Genomic DNA, 20,755 nt, shown 5'->3' on the forward strand with positions numbered 1-20,755 from the left:
TCCTTGTGGAAGAGTCACAGAATTGACACTAAATTAAGAAATACGGAAATTAATATGCCACTATTCCCCACAGGAAATACAAGTTACTATTTTTAAAATGCATCTTTCCTATAAGGTGTGCAACTGTTTACATTTGGGAATGTTCAATAACCTACCTTTTCTCAAGTCTTACTTCCAAGTACAACTTTGTCCTGAACTACATTAAAGAAGTTTGTTAAAAAACCAATTCTGACGTGGTAAAAAGCGCCTCAGGCGGTAACCAGAGCTGTCCTTTTCCATTCCAGGACATTCACTGAACAATGCCAGGGATACAAGTGCCATGGATACTCTACCGCTAAATGGTAATTTCAACAATAGCTACTCATTGCGCAACGGAGACTATAACGACAGCGTGCAAGTCGTAGACTGTGGACTAAGCCTGAATGATACCGCTTTTGAGAAAATGATCATTTCAGAATTAGTGCACAACAACCTGCGGGGCAGCAGCAAGAACCACAACCTGGAGCGCACGCTGCCGGCCAAGGCCGTGATCGGCGGGAGCAGCAGCGAAGATGACGCCATCGTGGCAGATGCCTCGTCTTTGATGCACAGCGACACCCCCGGGCTGGAGCTCCACCACAAAGAGCTCGAGGCCCCGCTCATTCCTCAGCGGACTCACTCCCTTCTGTACCAGCCCCAGAAGAAAGTGAAGACCGAGGGAACCGACAGCTACGTCTCCCAGCTGACAGCCGAGGCTGACGACCACCTCCAGTCCCCCAACAGAGACTCTCTCTACACAAGCATGCCCAACCTCAGAGACTCTCCGTACCCCGAGAGCAGCCCGGACGTTGAAGAAGATCTCTCTCCCTCCAGGAGGAGTGAAAATGAGGACATTTACTACAAGAGCATGCCAAACCTGGGAGCTGGCCATCAGCTTCAGATGTACTATCAGATCAGCAGGGGTAACAGCGACGGCTATATAATTCCCATTAACAAGGAAGGATGTATTCCTGAAGGGGATGTTAGAGAAGGACAAATGCAACTAGTGACAAGCCTTTAATAGTGTAGCAAAGAAATATTAAAGGCCACGTACAAGTATTAAAAAGACTTAATTGGCCCCACGCAGGCTCCCTCATATCTGCTCGAAGAGACAATTCTGTTGACCCTGTGGTTCTCCAGTGACAGGGATGACTGGACCTCGCAGTTCTGTGAATTTTTATAAAACAAAAACTTTGTATATACACAGAGTATACTAAAATGAATTATTTGTTACAAAGAAAAGAAATACCAACAAGGTATTTTAAGATATCTTCTGCTGCTGAATTTAACAAAATTGTGAAAAAAAAAAAAGAAAAAAAAAAGAGAAATAAACACTTTCCAGCCATTTTACTGCAGCAGTTTGTGAACTAAATTTGTAAATATGGCTGCACCATTTTTTTTCTAGGCCTACATTGTATTATATACAAGGCGTAGGCTCTAAAATCCTGTGGGACAAATTTACTGTACCTTACTGTTCCTGACAAGACTTGCAAAGGCAGGAGAAATATTCTGCATCAGTTTGCAGTTCACTGCAAATCTTTTCCATTAGGGCAAAGATTGAACACATGTCTAACCACTAGCAATCAAGCCACAGGCCTTATTTCATATATTTCCTCAACTGTACAATGAACCGTTCTCATGAAAAAATGGCTAAAGAAATTATATTTTGTTCTATTGCTAGGGTCAAATAAATACGTTTGTGTCCAACTGAAATATAATTGTCATTAAAAATAATTTTAAAGAGTTTGAAGAAAATATTGTGAAAAGCTCCTGGTTGCACATATGTTATAAGCTGTTTTTCTTACACTCTGTTCATAGTACGGTAGTATGTTTAAAATGGAAGTTCTACCCGTTTTCACTTATTTTTCACTGTAAACAGCGTTCTGCTTTGACAAGTTAGTTTTTATTCTTAATTTTTGAATTTTTATTGCCAAAATACATCATTCGGGGAGAAAATTGTTTTAGAAGCCAATTATGCCAAGCCTTGCACAAATTGGGTATAGCTAACCAAGACTGTAACTCCATTCCCTGTTCATTCTTTAATCAGGGCTGGGTGGTAAGGGGCAAAGGGGACACTGGACACTTCTCACAAGCTTCCTCGTGAATAAAAGGTGCCTGTCCTTTAAAAGAAAATAAATAAAACATAACTATTACTCTTCCATATTCCTTCTGCCTATATTTAGTAATTAATTTATTTTATGATAAAAACCTAATGAAATGTAAATTGTTTCAACAAAAATTCTGCTTTTTTTCATCCCTTTGTGTAAACCTGTTAATAATGAGCCCATCACTAATACCCAGTGTAAAGTTTAACACCTGTTTGACAGTAAATAAATGTGAATTTTTTTCCAAATAGGTAAAATGTGCATTATTATGTACGAAGCATAATTGGCATCAGCAGTCCTTCGACCCAGCTGTTTCCTGCTTAGAATGGCTTCTTTACATTTCACGATTTAACTGTTGAGAATACAATAGAAACCATCTGTATAGCTCTACAGAATAAAGGTCATCTTTACTATTTATTACTCTAGTCACCATTGAATAGGATCAAATTCAGACATAGCAGGGTCATTAGGAAAATGTACTGTAATTTTATATATTTACATAACTTTTAAGTAGGCATCTACCCTGAAATTAAAAATAAGGTGGTAAACACCACTATCATAGCCTCAGCAACTGTAATTAGCAGTTAATTATTAGTGATGAAGACATATTGTTGCAGTGGGGAAAACATGAATAAGCAGCGTTTGGATAGCACTGCGAGTGCTATCCAAATAATTAATCCATCATGGCACTGTTTTGAGTTGGATAGAAAAGCACGACTGTCCCCATTTTTATCAGACTAGAGAACTGCAGCAGGCAGCTGATGCCCAACATGTTCTCTACACATCAGTGGCAAAATGGGAAGTCTGACATCTTGGTTGTCTTGACTCCCAAGCCTCTTTTGTCCCTCTCAACCAAGGACACTCAAAGATAATGCCAAGGACTTCATTTGTCACAACTTCCAAAACTGTCATCTTCTAAAGGATTCTAATATTAATGCCCTGTCACTACAGAGGCCACAGTTTCATGCGTGGCTGCTGTAGCTGTGTGCATGAGAACAACAACATTTCATTCCAAAGTCATTATCAATTCTGTTACCTGCTAATGAATCCGAATATACGAAGTCCATTTGGAAAATAAATCGATGCATTTTGAAAAAGTCTGGATTTCAGAAGAATATTCGGGTAAGACTTCCCGCTGTTGAAACAATTCAAACTCTGTAGGGAAAACAAAAAAACAGTCAGGTTGAGATGAACTGTGGGGTTCAGGTAACCTCAATATATCTGTAATCAGGACTGTGACACCGTAGCGATTGTTATTGAAGAAAAAAAACGGCATCTTCACCATCAACCCTATCAGTAACTCTTTGCCACTATGTTCCTTAACACTTAGAGGTTATTATGTTTACAGTAGAAGCTCTGGAACATTTAAAATTAAATAAGAAACTGTTTACTTCTGTTTAGTAGAGATGCCTTCAAAATTGGAAGTATCTACGAAATAAGAAACTTCTGATTCAGGGTATACAGCAGACTCTTCGGAGCAAAAACTGATTCCCTTGGTCTGTCTGGCAACATAAAAGCATACTTGCTGCCTTCCACCTAGGAAATCATGTCTTAGGCTTTAAGAATTGTGGTGCTCAAATGATTACAGTACACATGACCTAATAACATCACCAACCTTCAGCAGAGTCTTCAACCCTAGTTCGAGCAAGTACTCCTTTGTGTCTAACTAAAGGTGGCAAAACTACATGCTGGAAAAAGGTTTGTAGCATTGTGATCTTAAATATATCTATTCAACTGCAAATGTAACAAGTATTCATGAGACAAGAAAATGTAGCTGATGAACCTAAGATGAACCAGCTAAACCTAAGTATCATAAGGGAATTTTTTTGTTAGCTTCTTTGTAACGTAGCTGTTGCTTTTTAGTGAGCCTGGTTTTTTTTAATGTTAAGCTAGTGAGTGTCCTGTGTTTAGGTAGCAGCCAATACCTTGCCAAATTTCTGTTGGTGTAACTTCTCAGTGTAGTAGGTTACAATATAATTATATAGCCGTCAGCTTACTGTAATTTCTTTATGTTCTCTCTCATGTTCCTGCCATCTTGTCTTGGGATCAGAAGGACAGAAGAATTCAGAGGAAGAGTTCAAGAATAGTGAAATAATGACAGCAGAATTAATGGAAACAAGTGTTTCTTCAGGGTCACCAGTTAACCAGTTCCTATGATGGTGCCAAGGATATGCTGCTATTTTAGGCACTGTCTCTCAGAAGAGCTGTAATTTTCTTCTGGCTGGTAATCTCCTGTTAGTGTTAACCCTACTGGCTCAGTTCAATTCTTCCTTGTAACTTCAGTCCAGTTATATTAATTCCTACAAAAGATTAAATGGGATGTGCATTTAGTGAACTGTTGTATAATGGTGCTATGCATTGTTTAATATAAAATACATCTCAGTTCTACATCAGTGAACCATAACATGAAGAAATGCAACACTGGTAATACCTTCATAGTTAAAACTAACTTTTATCTGTGAATTCTACAATACACCTTTGCTTCTTTTAAAATTGAAATGAAATTACTAATAAAGTTTACATATATTCACTTATGTAGGCAATAAAAGGTGTTTCAAATTGACATAAGTTATGGATAAAATATGTGTCCTATTTTATGTCCTAATTTTTAAGGATTTTTTTTTTCTGAACTATTCAGACATTAACAGAACCAAAAATAAAAAGAAGGTGAACAGTCCATACGTACTGTTGTTATGCCACTTTGCCTCAAAACTAACAAAACTTGTCTTCTAGACTTGATTATATGACAAACAATGCTAGTGTAAAGTTTTATCCCTGAATAAAATTATTTTTTAAATCAAGAAAAGCTACAGGTAGACAATTATATTTACACGTATATACACACACATATGACATCCTCACTGGGGTTTTAACTCACCACTTGTACGGGATGCTGGAGAAGGAAAAGCAATGGGACACCCACAGTCCTAGCTGGGCTGTAGCCCTGGGAAGTCATAGTAAAGCATACCTTACATTATTTTTAAATAGATGGTGACGCTCCACATCTATGACGAGCATTGCTGCCTCTTCAGTGAGCCAGGCTCTAGCTGTATGGCTGCGCTGTGAGATAAGCACCCCAGATGTATGGATGCCACTGCCATGCTGGGTCTCTGCTCCACACCTACACCCCAGGTTCCAATCCAGCTTTGCACTGAGTTGGGGAGAAAAATTAGCAGTGCCACAGCCCTGTAAGCAAGAGATCTGTGCCTCTCGTCTCTAGAAACAGTTTGTAAATTAGTAGGGATTCAATTAATGGATCCAGCTCTGACAAAAATCTGGAATAAAGCTTCATTAGGATCCTGCCTATTTCAACAGTGTTTGAGGTTTCTTTCAGTAAAATCCTTCATGTGGTTTTTTTAGAATGACAACTTCCAAATCCTTTTATTCACGCAGGATAAATTCTCAATGGTATTTCATTAATTCATGCCTAAGAGCATTAATATCTCTTCTTACTGTATTATGTCATCATTAATCTCAACTGCTCCCCATCAAAGTTCTGGCATGTGAAAAGGATCACACCGTGGTGCAGCCTGAGCTGGTTATAAATGCTGCCGAAAATCATGCAAGCCTCAACTCAGCAGCAAGGAGATTTTTAAAGGACCATTCCATACAATGCACCAGCTGCTGAAGTCATCACACCAGGATCCCAGACAGGGGAAGTCACAGGTGCAGAAACGACCTTCAGAATAGGTAGTTTTATCAAGAAAAGTGTTCCCCAGCAAAGCCCATGTAACTCCTAACCACGTCCTTGGATGCACAGCTCCTGTGTGTGGGAGCGGGAACCCTGCAGACTCTGCACCGCCAGCCAGTTTAGAGACGGCAAAGCCGAGCACAAGAACGTCTATGCATGGTAAAAGTCCTGACTCACAAATAGGAAGCAGCAGGTCAGCATCTGCACAGACCTTCCTGAGCAGCAGTGAACAGCTCTGGAATACGTGTTCCAGTCCTCTTGTAGCATAAGAATTGTTCTGAAATAGCATAATGCTGCTGAACTTGGAGCCTCCATGATTGCTTAAGAGAATGAGACCCAAAGGTTAAGGAGGTTTTCATGAAAATAATTCATCTTCCTTCACTTAAAATATACCATTTTGCTTTTTTTGGTTATTTCTGTTGTTGTTTTGTTTGGTTGGGTTTTTTTTGGCATTAGCAGGATAAATAGCAACTTCTTAGCTTGTATTCTTTATACTATTAATTGTTTTAAATACTTCCCCTCTGTCTCCTAGTAACTCCTTTCTAAACAAATCCTTATTTTCAAGCTCCTCCATTTCTCAAATCATTTAGTTGCCAGTCCAGATAATTACTTTTTATCTGTATGCTTTAAGAGATAGGGCAAAACTAAAATTACAGGTGAACAGTTATTTTTCATTTAAGGATGGAATTGTATTTTCTATTGTGTATTCTTTTTATTTTCATTTTTTCCCACATGGTCTCACATCGTCTTTTGTTTTCATAGTAACCCTTCACAACACAGTTTTTTCTACTAATCTGACCATAGCAAGTAATGACCTAAATAATTATGGTTAATTTAGAAGCTGCAAAGCCTACAGATACCTCCAATTATTGCCCTGAATGTGTGCCCAATCTTGTATTTGTCAGCAGTGCATTTCATCAGCATCACGCTGCCCATTTATTCACTTTGTTAACCTCGGTCATTCACCACCTTCCCTAGTTCTGATTAACTGAAAGAATTCTCTGTTACCAGCTAACAGTGCCACCTTTCAGACAGCATGCTCATCCCCTCTTTCGGATAGCACCAGTTTGGGCACTGCACCATTAGTCTTTTGCCACAATAAAAAAATCAACCATTTAATCCCACTTTACCTCTTAGTTTCTGTTGCACAAGTACTTCAGCTCTCACCTCCTCAATACTGGTTTGCTTTAATGGCTTCTTGGTAGGGATATTTGTACAAGGATTTAAATCCAAATGAAGTACATCAACCATCCCCTCTACTCTCAGCAGCTGCATGATTGACTTAATTTTAATATGTTAGAGAGGCACAATTTTCTTGCCCTAAGCAGTTACATCTCTTTGAGCGATGTTTCCTCGGCACCATGTGCTTACATGTGGAGCTGCTAGATGTCAGACCCAAAAACCACTTAACTGTTCAAAGAGAAACTAAGGTAGAGTTCAAGCACCGAAGCCCCCAGGTATATGATCCACAGGTAGAGCTGGCATTGCTTCAGGGGCAGAATTAATTTTAACCTTGTAGACGCATAAATTTTTATCGCTAAAAACATTCTGTCATCCCAAGTTTGGTGACTCCATGTGTGCAGGGATGTCACGACAGCAGAGGGGACCCACGGCGAGCCGGGTACCACAAGCAGCGTCACTGCCTTGTCACGTGTGCCAGGGCAGCCTCTGAATGCCATAATCCAGACACTGCATTACTAAGGGGCTCCCTCCCTCCCCTGCCGAATCTACTGTCCTGACAACAATTACAATTTGTCTGCAGATAAGAGATAAGCTCTACGAGTCTGTGCAACTTCACGGTGTAAATGCCACCACCAAAGCTCTGCACCGCCTGCTGACCTGCCCATACTTCAGCTGGCTCATTGCAGCAAGAGCTGCATTTGCAAATCTTTCCACATCTCTGCGAGCCCATCTGTATCCCTTTGCAACAGAAAACAGGCTGTAAAATTTCTCCCAGATCTTTTTTTTCATCACATGGCAGCTGAAGGTTCTGACCACACTGGGTTTACTGTTTGTGTGGTGAAGGGGTCACCGATCCTGCCCCCACAGATCCAAAAATTCCACGGGTTTTGACATAACGTAAATCACACATGAGGGGCTGCCTGAAGCTGCTGGAAGGCCAAGTCGCACCATGTTCGCGGTACCGGCTGTGCCATGTGGCCCGTGTGTAGATGCTCACCAGGCAAAGGTGGGCACCGGGGTCACTCAGGGCCCTCCATTCCCCGCATGCAGCTCCTACCTATGAAACTCAAAGAATCAAGATTGGTCTGGCCAGAACACTGAGCCCCTCAGGCTCGCAGCAGCCCACTTGTTTCAGTATCTGTACTGAGTTACAGTCATGTCACTGCTGCAAATGTTGACCTTGGCACTCAGCTCTGCTTCTCTCAGGCAGGAGCAGCTTAATGTGAAGCTACTGCTAAAAACCTTCCTGAGGAGAGCGTCACCCAAAGCTGAACCGGCTGGTGACAGGGCTGTCTCCATGACAGAGCACAAACACATGCAAGTTTATGCGAAACAGTGCAGGTTTCTAAGCACATTAGAGGCTGCTCAAGAGCCTGATCATGGACTGTTTTTCAGAAGCTGGGGAGAGAAAGGGAATACAAACAGATGGAGAAGAAAATAAAAGGATAATATGAATCAAATGAGGTACAGAATTAATTTGTCCTTTCTCATTTCTCTCCTTTCCAGCACTGCCAGCTACTGCCTCTTCAAGACAAGACAGAAAAATCTCACTAGTGTCCATCTGTTTGGGTAATTTGACAAAATACTTTGGTCAAGTGAAGCATTTCTAACTCTTCAAACTTGTTGATTCATGTTTATGGCCCAGCATTGCCAAAGCACAAGATGCTTACAGAAAGCAGTCTAGAAATTAATCATGTCTTGAAAATTTCAAAGCACACTTTCAAAACTGAGTTTAACCAAGCCAACTTATTTCAACAGACCAAAATTCTACTACTCACAAACCCACTGAAAATGAAGAAAACAGTCAATACACCTAGCAACAGAAAGCTGGTTAGGCATTTGCCTTACCATAGGCTTCCCATCAACTATCTAGCCCAGTTTTCTAAAGCTATGATACACCCTCCCATGATACACCCTTCAGAATTCTGGTCGGTAGCAGCAGGGCAATGTCACCTGTCCAGATGTGCCGGTGATACACACATCATCATACTCAGTATCTGTTACGGAATCTGGTCTACGTCCACTCTTAGAAACTACTTACCTGCAGAGACCATGTCTGTCTCGTAGCTAAAGGATTTCCGGCCTGAATGAATGCTAAGAGTAAGTAAGCAAAAGTAGCAGTGAGATCTATACATAAAGAAGGCTAACCTACATTTATGGACTGCTCCTACAAAGTGCTGTGTAATTTGCTGAGGACCTCTCACGATCCAACTCGCGATGTGCGTGCAGAAGTTGCTCTTAATGCAGATGCAGAGAGTACAAGAGGCTACATTCTGGGTAGTGTGCCATGGAAAGTAAGCAGGTAGCTGCTGCAGGGGGTTTCTTCTAGGTCTTAGCAAAAGTTTGTTGTATAATAGATTAACTGGCACTTAAGGGACTACTTGGTCTCCCCACGTCAAGATAAGAACATGCTACATGCTGCTTATAGTTATAAGTGTTCTAATTAGGTCGACTTGATTATTGTTCTGTGGTTTGATAGATGCTGTATTTAAAGTAATTTTCAGATACTAATTTTTAGACCTTTTTTGTGAACTAGTAAATCAAGTGCAATTTATTCACGGAATTATTCTTTTCTTCTTAATGCCTATTCCCTCTGGCTTGTAACTTTAATTAGAACCTGCTATCTGTTCATATTGGTAATGGTAACAGTTGTCACTAGAGTACAGATGCATAGATTCAGCTCATATTGCCACTTTGACTTTATACTTAAAACCTAACAATCTTCCCAGCTATACATCTGAGAATACCATCCATTAATGCTTTATTTCACTGCCACCCTGAACTTCAGACTCTAAACACTAACAAACTGATTATTTTTTAACCATCCAATAATGCATTTTCTAAAGAAGAGAAAGTTTACAAAAAATAGCTTCATTTGGAGATAAATATCTGCCTGAAAAGGTTATTCAGCCCATCCAGATCTCTTTTTTATTACTATAGATTTTCCCAAGGCAGTATTGCTTCTTGAATAATTATCGATCTAAGCAATTGTGTGCTAAAGTAGGCTGATTCATTCATTAAACATACACATGGAAAAGCTCTTGGTTACCCTCGTAAAAACAAACAACTCTTCTTTTTCTTTCTGTCTGCTCCTCAATCCTTCCCTAGAATTTGATGATGACCTTGAAATATAATCAGTTAATATTTGATCTGCATTTGTAAGGAAAAGGAAACATAAAATATATTTCTTTGGGGCAGAAAAATTAGTACTGGAAAACTGTTCAAATAACACGACCTTGGTTTGCTTCTTTACCCACTGATTTACAAGTTTCAGTAATCTAAAAGGAATCTTCCAGCAACAAGTTGCAATTAGTGAGGTTCTAAAAGCTTGCCAACCTACTTAAACCTTTCCTTCCAATAAAAACTAAGTCCTCTTTCATTATGTGATAAAGAAAACTGTATCTGTTTCACATTTTTCTGATTAAGTATATCAGGAATATAATGGCTTTCAAGGCCGCTCTTGAAATGGTCTGCATACAAGCCAGTATACTGTGTGTAAGATCCAGCAACACCAAGCAGGGAGCAGGGTTAGGAAGGTATCCATTAGCAAATGCTGAAATGAAAAGGACCCTTTTCTTTGACTTATGTATTCCATGGATGGTTCAAAGCTGCATTCAGCCTAGCAAATCCACCCATCTTCAAACCCCCAGCACCACTTGCTTGCAGAAGAGCTGCATTTCTCCTGAATGGATGGTGACGATGCTTAAGCAGGCAAGGGTTCCTGCATGCCAAATATTTAGTATTTGCTTATCCTCCAAAACAGGACAACGGAATGATCTAAAGTGTCTCCATGTGACATGGTGGCTCAGCATGCTGCTTTCTGCTCTGTGCCCCAGAATGAAGTACAACAGGCTATACTCTCAGCAAGAAAAAAGTGGTAGCTGCAAGCAAATGGCTCAGCAGCTGGGAATCTGCTCAGTATACTGAAATTTGTGAGTCCTGGGTGCTAGAGGCATTAAAACTTGCTGAAAACAACCAACTGAAAAAAAGTCAGTGTAAGGAATGAAATTCCATTCTGTAACTCATGCATCTGAGAGATCTTGAAGATATCTGGTTGGCTTTGGGAAATTACGGAAAAACACTGTGGCCTCCTGATACAGCTCCCTGCGAATATTTTTCCTGCAATACTGAAAGATAATCCCAATTGTTTCACTGTAGTTACGAGGCAGTACCCAAGAAGGCATTCTGTTACAGCAGGGAGTGGCAGAACACGCAGGATCTGCCCAAATAGTCTTTAACTCAATTTATGCCAATGTGAAATTAGCATATTTTAATTGAGGTCTGTGACATTATTCCAGATCTGCACAGGTTAACGGGAACAGAGTGAGGTTTGCTGCCTGGTACCGTCTATTTCCTGACGTTTCTCCCTGTTGCTCATCCCCTCTGTTTTATTACCTTATCACAGAGCCAGTGCTGTTCCACATCCATGCTCTCCTTCTTGTAGCATCACTGGTAAATTTAATGCTCACTACTTAATCACTTTTCTCCCAACAGGTAAGGAATAATTGAGCAGTTAGGGGGTGGGCAATGACAAGATTTAGTGCATTATTTCCTCTTCAGAATCAAGACAACTCACTCATTTATAGTCATGCATATTCAAATTCTTCCATTAGCCAAATGACCCTACGAGTAAAGGAATCCAGGTCAACTAGCCTAGTTGGTAAAAAGTATCAGGTACCACATACCCCAAGCCCAGACCTGGGCCACAGTACCATCTTCAACACGCATAAAAGCCAACAGAACACAGGTGCTTTTGCAAGATATTTCTTGTTGACACGTTTTGTTCTGCCGTAAGTACCAGATTACTGTTCATAACATCAAAGCCTGTAGTGAAGCCCTGGCCCGTTAAATCAATAGCAGAAGTTTTTGCTGACTTCAGTGAGACCATGATTTTTCTTCTGAATCATTAAGAGGATCTTTACGCATTTCAGTTTTTTGATTCTTAGACTTGGGCAGTAGATGTTAAAAATAAAGACAAAAAAGACCTCTTTTTTCAAAACGCTTTCCAATAATGGAAATACTGTTCCTTTCTGTATCACCCCCAATAAGTGCTATTTCACAACAGAGAGTGTACACTGCTTTTCCCCCACTAGATCGATAACTGTCTAAAAGTATTTACTCACCAAGAGGGCTGTGATACTATTCTTTGTCACCTTTGAACTTCTGTTCTGCTCTTTATTTTTATTTATTTATTCTTTATTTTTATTTTTGACACAGATTCTTGTTTTTCTTCCTGGCTATTGCTTGCCTCTAATAGGATGTCATTTTCTTCCTTGCTCTGACATTTATTATAGAGTATACATCACAGCTCTTCCCCTTGTCTAATCAGAGGGCTGGTCCAGCACTGAAACTGCAGCTCTTTTAAAATGCTACCTATAAATACCCATTTTACCTTCAGTTCCTGCTCACAGTAGCTCAAAGGGGAGAAGACGATGATCAAACCAGGAAATGGGAAAGACTAACTGGGGGACTTGTTTTATAGAAACAGAAGAAGAGAAAGAGGGCAAGTAAAACATACAGGTCATCCATTCTATACTGGAATAGGGCAGAAGTTATCGTATCATACTTCTGTGAAGGTATTCAACTGAATCACTTACATTCTGACTAGTAAAGACTAAAGTGATGAAAGAAGCTGGAATAAAAAGATATTAAATAAGCCCTAGATAGTTGACTGCAATATTCACAGCTTCTGGAATCCTTTATCTTACCTGCAATTGGCCACTGACATGCCATTTGTCTTTAGAGGAGCTCGTGCTTCCATCTGGTTGTCTGAAAAACAGATAAACCAAGTTCACTGTCAGCAGGGACTTACAACCTGTATTCTTAAAGCAGTATTCAGAGCAAAAAAGCAGTTGTTCACTTGCTCCAGTCCAGCTGAAATCTTCTTACAGTGAAGGAGATACAACAGGAGAACTATGGCAGTCATCCTTTTGGCACCCCGGGGCTGAAGTCCCTGCTTTGAATCAGCCAGAAAGGATTTAACAACAGATCCCTCTGCTCGATGAATAATAAGCCAATTACAGCAACAGCGGCTGCCCAGTACGCACTGCCAGTGCCCTGACACGAAATGACCACCAAAATGGCTGGTCTGGGAACAAATCTCACAACAGAGATGTTTCCTTTAGCTAGTGCCCCAAATGTGAAGTTTTAAGTAATGCAGATTCTATCCAAGAACTTTTCTGCTACAGCTTATTCGAAAAAAGGATGACATCCTGTTATTTCACATTCCAGACAACATAATCTTTACCTTTACCCTCACCTCGCTTCTCCTCATGCTGTTTTGCTTCCAGAAGCTACTAACCCCTGTTCTACTGCACAGAGGTAGCACCATTTACAACCCAGATTTCCACATGAGCCATAGTGACTTTTGGAATAAAATCTGAAGCGAATCTTTGTCAATGCAACTGAAAAAATAAGAATGCATTTTTCTTCAAAGGGCAGCATTTTAGCATCTCTGAACTCGACATAAAACGGGAATTTTGACAGCGCTCTCTTACATAACAAAAATGTATTAATTAAATCACTTTTCCACATTCCTAGTGGCAGTTACCTTTTTCAACCTTAGCAACTAGTCAGATTGCCATAATTACAAAGAGTACACAGAGCACAGTGTTATTATCAGAAGCATATAATATACTCAAAGTGTAAAATGCTCCAACAATAAAGCTAGAATGAATGTATTGTTTAGTTATTGGCACAACTGGTACATTTATAGCTGCATCCAAACAGCTCCAACTTTGAAATGAATGCCTGTGCATAATTTTTGCAATTCAGTGCATATTATTTTTCATTTATTAAGCCATAGGTTAAAGCTGGGGAGAGGAACATTTTAAACTACCAATATATTGTGGCTTACACCATTACATTCATATTGAGGTCATTGTTTTGTTTTTCACTGGGGCGGTGTGTAGGAGGGGATAAAGAAAACCTTTTACCTAGGCACGTCAGACACCATAATGAATAACTGCATAGAAATCTAACTAAACCAAAAAAAAGGCAGTTGCCTTCGCAAGTCACTCACTGCATCTTCTTCTCAAAGCCTACTGAAAGATTACTAAGTTGATATACTAAAACAGTCATCATTTTTTTCTCTTGCATCATCTTTCTAGATTCCAAAGACAACTGCAGCTAATGAGCATACTGCTCTTGATTTAAACAGGCTTTAGGTCATCATATTGCCGTTACTCCTTCACCTTCTTTGTGTTCTTCTTTGCTGCTCACTTGTTATTCCTCATCTACAACTGTTGACAGTAAGCTTTCTGGGAAGTGACTACATCTTTCTCTGTAGGAAGAGAAAAGACAATAGACATTGACAACCTAATTAGATGCCTAAGTTCTAATATAAACACAAACAATGATGTGCTATCATTTGCATTCATTGTCTGACACTCCAGCAGCAAAGTATGAACAGTCTCAGTGTCTGTTCCAGTCCTGAGAACAAGAAAAGTTCATTGAGTCAACGACTTTGCCAAAAGGAGCCAATGGTCTGGTGTCTTACAGCACCGCAGGAAGGCTGTGACATTAATGTAGTGGGGGTTCAAGAATACTTCCAGTAATCAGGACTGTATGACAGGGCAGGTATATCAGCATATTTTACATAACCTCTAAGCTAGATTGCCCTATTTGAATACCACAGCTGCTTTCTTTCCAAGTTTTCTTGTGCATTCCAGAGCCAGGAGCAACCCCAGGTGTTACCAGGAGCAAACTCAGGTAAGTGTTAGCAGGCAGAAATGTACTCCTGGTTTGTACCGTCTTCTCGCTAAGCTCCTGCAGTAGCAGTGTCTAATGCAGCACCACTGACTGGAAGTACATAATCCCACCCGTAACCATGCAGCTGCATGGACCCTTTTCTCCCCCAGCAATAAAATGGCTGCAGCTGACCTTGTATTAGCCCAGCTTTAAAACAGAATAGCAATGAGGATGGTACCATATCAGGGCCTTCATTCTACTGCTGTAGAAATTAGCCATTGAGGTCAACATCAGTTCTACCTATCTTTAACTTGCCTTACAACTTGATTTTCTACCACCTGTCTGCCACAAGCCCTTCCCCTTCCTATCCTCTCCAAAGAAACATTAAACCAACTCCATGCATGGAAGATCTGGTACAAGAGAGAAATCTCGGATTTTTAGAATTAAAGGTAGCTCAACCAATATGATCATGCAAACTTAAACCAAAAAGAAAATATTCCACAATCTATCTCTAGGCCACTCAGAGACAAATTTCAATCCCGCAGTACTTAGAACTACAATATTAATAGCATTCTGTAGGTTACAAGCTGATTTGCCCCTATTATTTCAAGGTGATTGCATTTTTATGTAGCATATGCCTTAACACCATGGGTACGATTACTACTACCATGTAACATCAGTTTTCATGGGTAATTAATTGATAAATGACAGACAGCTCCTTCTTAGCTGCTACATAAGTCCTTTATTAACACATTTAATTCACTAAAGAGTGGGATAGTACAAATCATAGTGAAGGACAGAGAATCAGTTTGTTCATTTTCATACACTAACTTCTGCAGTGCTCAGTAACAGGGCACGGCTCATTGCTTTCTCTTGTAATGGCTCACCTGCGCTCAGTAGAAAACAACAAAATAAATCCGCAGAATTTTAACCCAGAATAGGTTAAAAATTAAGCTGAGGAAAGGACAGGGATTTCAAAGGCCTGCCGCTTATGGTTGTTCACCATGGCTGTTACGTTACATGAGAAAAGGCAAGTGAACACACCGCACACAACATGAGCCCCTGCAAAACAAAAATTGACCAAAGGCAGGATGACAGCAGAGAAACAAAAACCGCAAAAGAAAAAAACTGGAGAACTGTAGCGTGTTAGCTAAGGAGGACGCAATAAAATAAACCCAAGTATGTGTCCAGTGAGGTATTTCAGCACAAAGACATAAAGGCACTGAAGGAGAGATCCAAAATAGATCCCCCTTCTGTGCTGTGAAGAACAAAGAGCTGGTAGAAATCTTGATTGTAGATAATTTGGTGTATTTTAAAATAAGCAAATCCTGCCAAATTTCTAATAAAAATAGTCCACTAGTGTCAAGATCACAAAAGCTCCTGTTTACTTTTGTGAATCTGAAGGCTAGTTCCACTTTGAAAAGGGTCTACCTAGAAACATTTGCTATATTGATGTTGTTGAGAAAAGATTTTCAACAGCTGCACAAAATTAATATCCATATACCCTTCTGAGGTTGATACTAGTAAATGAAGTTGCAAAATTAATACATGCATTTCTAAAGTGCATTAGAACTATACTCCTGACAATGCTAACTACAAACCATGTCCTTCCCTGGAAAAATTCTAAATAAAGTCTCCGCTAAACAGTCATTCTATACCTAAAGAATAATACAAAGCTTGTCTAACTGTTCTTTATTCTAAAATAAACTGAATTTGGTGACCTTTTGACAGGCTGTGAAAGGCACCTCTCTGACTTTTTGGGAGCATGCCAAAATCAAAGAGGTGCATTTTAAAAGGTGCCTTTAGGCAGCTAAAGATATTTAAAATATTTACAGCAATGAAAAGCTATTGGCCAAGTTCCTCCCCGAGGCATTATTACAGTTCTGCTACAGTATTATGGCAGTATTAATAAGATATTATAATTACTTGAATAACTTGGCTCAGATTTAGTAATACAGTCAAGCAACTATCTAACATCAGCCTTGTAGATCTATTTAATGATTATTTCAATACAAAATAAATAAAATTGAAGCAAGTTGTTTAATTGCATTATACCTTTCTTCTATACCATAGTTTATTCTCTGAAAAATGTCTAAGATCTGGAATATCTGTTCAAAACAGAATGACTACAGATGAGCTGCAGTTATGTCTCCACTTCTGAACACAACTTAGAATTCTTGTTTTACCTCTCTTTATTGAGATATGAGCCAGACTCCCTTCTCATACTCTTCAAACTCGTGTGGAGGTTCAAAATCAGTTATTCTGCTGAGTTAACCCAGAGAATACAGATAAATTTAATGTGCACTTGGTTGAGTAACTCAGAAGTTAAAACATTTTGGGAGAACACAGTGCTCATATGCCAAAATAATTGCCTTCATGAGTTTTGATTTAAATACTTTTCCAGAAATATGAGACAGACACTTGTCCTAACACTTATTTTGTTTAACTGTGCATGTTCTCCTCCCTGAAACGGTCTGTCCAAAGAAAGACAGACAAGCAAGTCTCTTGCAACATGTTCTAGATTCATGTATCAGTGCAGCAAAGTCCTTTGCCACAAATAGAAAGGACCAGCATAAGCACCAAGAACAAACTGGGGAAGAGTCCTCTGATGCAGGTTCCTTTACGAAGGGATATTTAAACAGTTGCTTTCCACCAGGCCCTTCGCAAGCTTCAGGAAGAGCTGGGAAAAAGCCACAACTTAGATCTGCACTCATAGGGAAAATCTCCAGGGCTGTCTAATTACATCTGAGACTTCTCTGCCCTTGTAAGACACAAGGAGCAGCCAAGCAATAAATAAGGAGAATAATTCTGTGCTTAAACAATGGTATCTAGTGTCATTTCAGACACTGAGCAAAGACATCTACCCAGAGAGCATTCCAGATGGGACTTTAGGGGACCATTCTAAAAGACAGAGTCATGGCTGTTATGTGTCTAAGTCCTTTAAACAGAAAACAGAAGTTCACAATGTTTCCAAATTTATCAGTTGAGGCCATGATCCTTGAAATACCACACAATATTTAATATTAATCACCGCAAAATTACGCACAAAGATAAGGACTTGCACTTCTGCTGATTTCAAGGCATCAGAAAATATGAGACAGGACTTATGAAGCTCACAATTTTCAGAAAATCCACAAGACTTTCATTCATTTAACCTCCTCTTAGAACTTCTTGCCTCTAAGACATTTTCCTGTTAGAGATACACAACCTTATGAAGAGGCTTAGGAGAAAAAGTGAGATATTACAACCTTTGCTATTTTATATTCAAATACATTATCATTCTACCAAGTAAGGAGATAATAATAAAAATCCTTTTATGTTTGTATTTAATTCTGCAGTTTCAATTGGAAATATTATGAATTATGAATCTTCATCTTTGTTTCAACCACATACGTATTCTTAAAGGCATAAAAGAGTTACTATACGAATGCCACACAATATCAAACAAATGCTGTGCAATTGTTAAAAACATAGTTCAGTGTCAAAACTAAATACAAGATATAATACACATTTCATCTCTAATGTCCCAGGCTTTTATCTCAAAACATCAGCCATCTCTTAATGTCCATATCCTCAGCCACTGCCACCTGCAAAGGGTCTGGTACACACAGAAATGGAAACTTAGAGAAGGCTGTTGGAGAAGGCGTAAAAGGTGTTACAAAAGGAACGATCACTTTTACAAGTCCTAGTAGAAATGGAAAACGAGTGTTTCAGAGTGACTCAAGATCTTATCATTTCCCTGCTCAAAACAAAGACCCAGATGCAGCCTGTTAATAAACTTTTTCATCTACAGAGCTTGGGGACGAAAACAAATCCTCCATGAATGTGCTTGCCTCTACTTCTGGAGGAAAACAGCCATTGTTCCTCCTCTTGCAAACTGCATCTTCCTAAATTTGCCTACTTTTCCAGACAGATTACTGAGTCCTCCTCAATCACAAGCAAGCATTTGGGGGTACAGTCTTCTATTCCAACTGCCCACTCCAAAAATAGAGAATTTGAAAGACAATGGCAAGACGTCCATGCCTGCTCTCTAGTACCTGCAAACTCTGACGTGGCAACTGCTTCTCCTGCTGCCAAGAGAGCAAGCTGGAAGTTCTGGGTCAGTCTCAAGCTTTGTTCATCATGAAGTGAGGGATTCCTCTGGGGAAGATTAGCCAGGTGTGCTATTGCCACCTTTTGCTACATTTAGGAATGAAATGGAAGAAGATGGACTTCAATTTTCAAATATCTTTAGAGTCTCAGTTTTTGTCTCCATTTTGCTCTTATATCCTACAATTTTATTCATAACAGTGTGGGGAAAAAAAAAGTTGGGAAAAATGCAACCTGATTAATTTTAAAGCCAATCTTGGACTACAAAATAAATCCTAGGTCAGGACTATTGATTACTTGGCATTCATTGCTGACAGTGTCAAATAGGTGAGGAAAATGAAAACTTATCTTGAAAGCATTGTTATTAAAAATAAAATAAAATCCTGCGGTATCAAACAGAACTGTAAGAGAACGGACTGGTCTATATTCAACACTGCATTGCCACTGGACTTCTTGAACTTGTGTCAAATGCTATAAATAAATCCACTTTCAGCTGTATTGAAGATTCCTTTTTTCCAGGTAACTGTGAAGTCAGACAAGGGTTGATCCTTCAATTTTATAGGTTGTAGGAACTTAAAAAAAAAATAATAATTGTCAATGAAAATACAGGTGGTTGGATTTAAGTCTTTAGGAAGATTTTTCAACAAGGCTACTCCACTTCTGAAGGCATGTGTCCATTTATACTATAATTGTTCTGTCACAGGAACTGTGTTGTCTGTATTTTATATGACACTAAGAATTAGATCAAAATATGTCTGGTTCATCTTTTGCTGAGTTCTGCTGAATTATCAGAGGTACACTTGCCACTCTGCATATGTATCTCTTAACTTCGGATGTACCAGTTTTGCCATGAAAAAAGTAAATCTACTCTAACAGCTGAAGGTAACTTAAAATTCCAAAGTCCATGGGTTTCCAAATGACTTAGGTGATATCAGTCGATATGACAGAAAATGCTATGGTCCGAGAATCCAGTTCCTAACAGTGGTACACTGTCACTATTCGCCACAACAGGCCGTACAGCACTGTCGAAGCGGTGATGTTCATCCTGCGCTGACAGCTGATAGAAGCAGGGGCAGCTTTCAAGTCACCCTCAGTTCAATACAATTAATAGAAATTTGGTGGTATATAAACAGCATATAGGCTGTTTACACAGGACTAACATTTATTCTGCACATAAAATATAGGCTTGCCACTGAGTAATGAAAGAAGTGAAGAAAATACAGCAAAGACCAGAAAAGAGGACAGTTCTAATTAATAGCATAACATACAAGATAAAATTGCCCTTTGGAGACCATGGGTGGTAGTTTATTAGGAGATTCAGAAATACAATTTTACACTTTAAGTTATCAGCTCAATAGTCTCCAGAGTCAAGGCCTCTGCTTTCACTACTGTGCTGCTGTTTGGCTGAGCGTTACAGTTTCCAATTTGATCCTGCCTGAGACAGAAGCTTCCATGGTTGGTAGCACTGAAAACACAAATTAAAACTTTGAAAAACTGTATTAGTGGAAAACATTCACTCTCCTATACCACTGTTTTGTTTTGAGTCAGGCTTCCTTGAACATTCTCAGTTTAACCATTTACATCCTAGAAGATTTTCCATTCTCCGTACTCCCTCTTAAGACACACCATCACAGGTTCTCTGCTGTTGCAGACTCTGAAGGAAATATGGTTAACGTGGCTGTACTGTACGAGAAGAATGTTCCCAGGATAAGTGTACCTTGCATACTGCATTTCCATTAATAATTGCTATCTCTGAATTAAACACCTAATTACCAGGAGCTGTATAGTCACACTGATGGGCACTTAAATGGGTTAGCAACTCTGATGAGGAACACAAAAATCACTCTACAAACACTGTATTATTTCTTATACCAGCACTACCTTAGTCATCTTTGTACAGCATCACACTGCAACACAGTTATGTCTACGTGATTATGGAATCGCAAAACATAGAATTACTTTCAAAACTTCACAATGTCCA

The 20,755-nt window shown here is 39.4% G+C and overlaps 1 protein-coding gene across 5 annotated transcripts in view; it reads left to right on the plus strand.

Moving 5' to 3' along the window:
* Positions 1–1,644, plus strand: part of ADGRL2 (adhesion G protein-coupled receptor L2) — a gene marked incomplete at its 3' end in the record, with an annotated part of 124,668 nt that extends 123,024 nt beyond the window's left edge. For all 5 annotated transcript variants that reach the window (XM_080348695.1, XM_080348696.1, XM_080348697.1 and 2 more), the window contains one exon: positions 285–1,644. In XM_080348695.1, coding sequence (XP_080204821.1) covers positions 285–1,039 — 755 coding nt within the window. The remainder of the gene's footprint in view (positions 1–284) is intronic.
* Between the last annotated feature and the right edge of the window lie 19,111 nt (positions 1,645–20,755).

This window comes from Nesoenas mayeri, assembly GCF_963082525.1.
Source record: "Nesoenas mayeri genome assembly, chromosome: 8".
Classification (NCBI taxonomy): Eukaryota; Metazoa; Chordata; class Aves; order Columbiformes; family Columbidae; genus Nesoenas; species Nesoenas mayeri.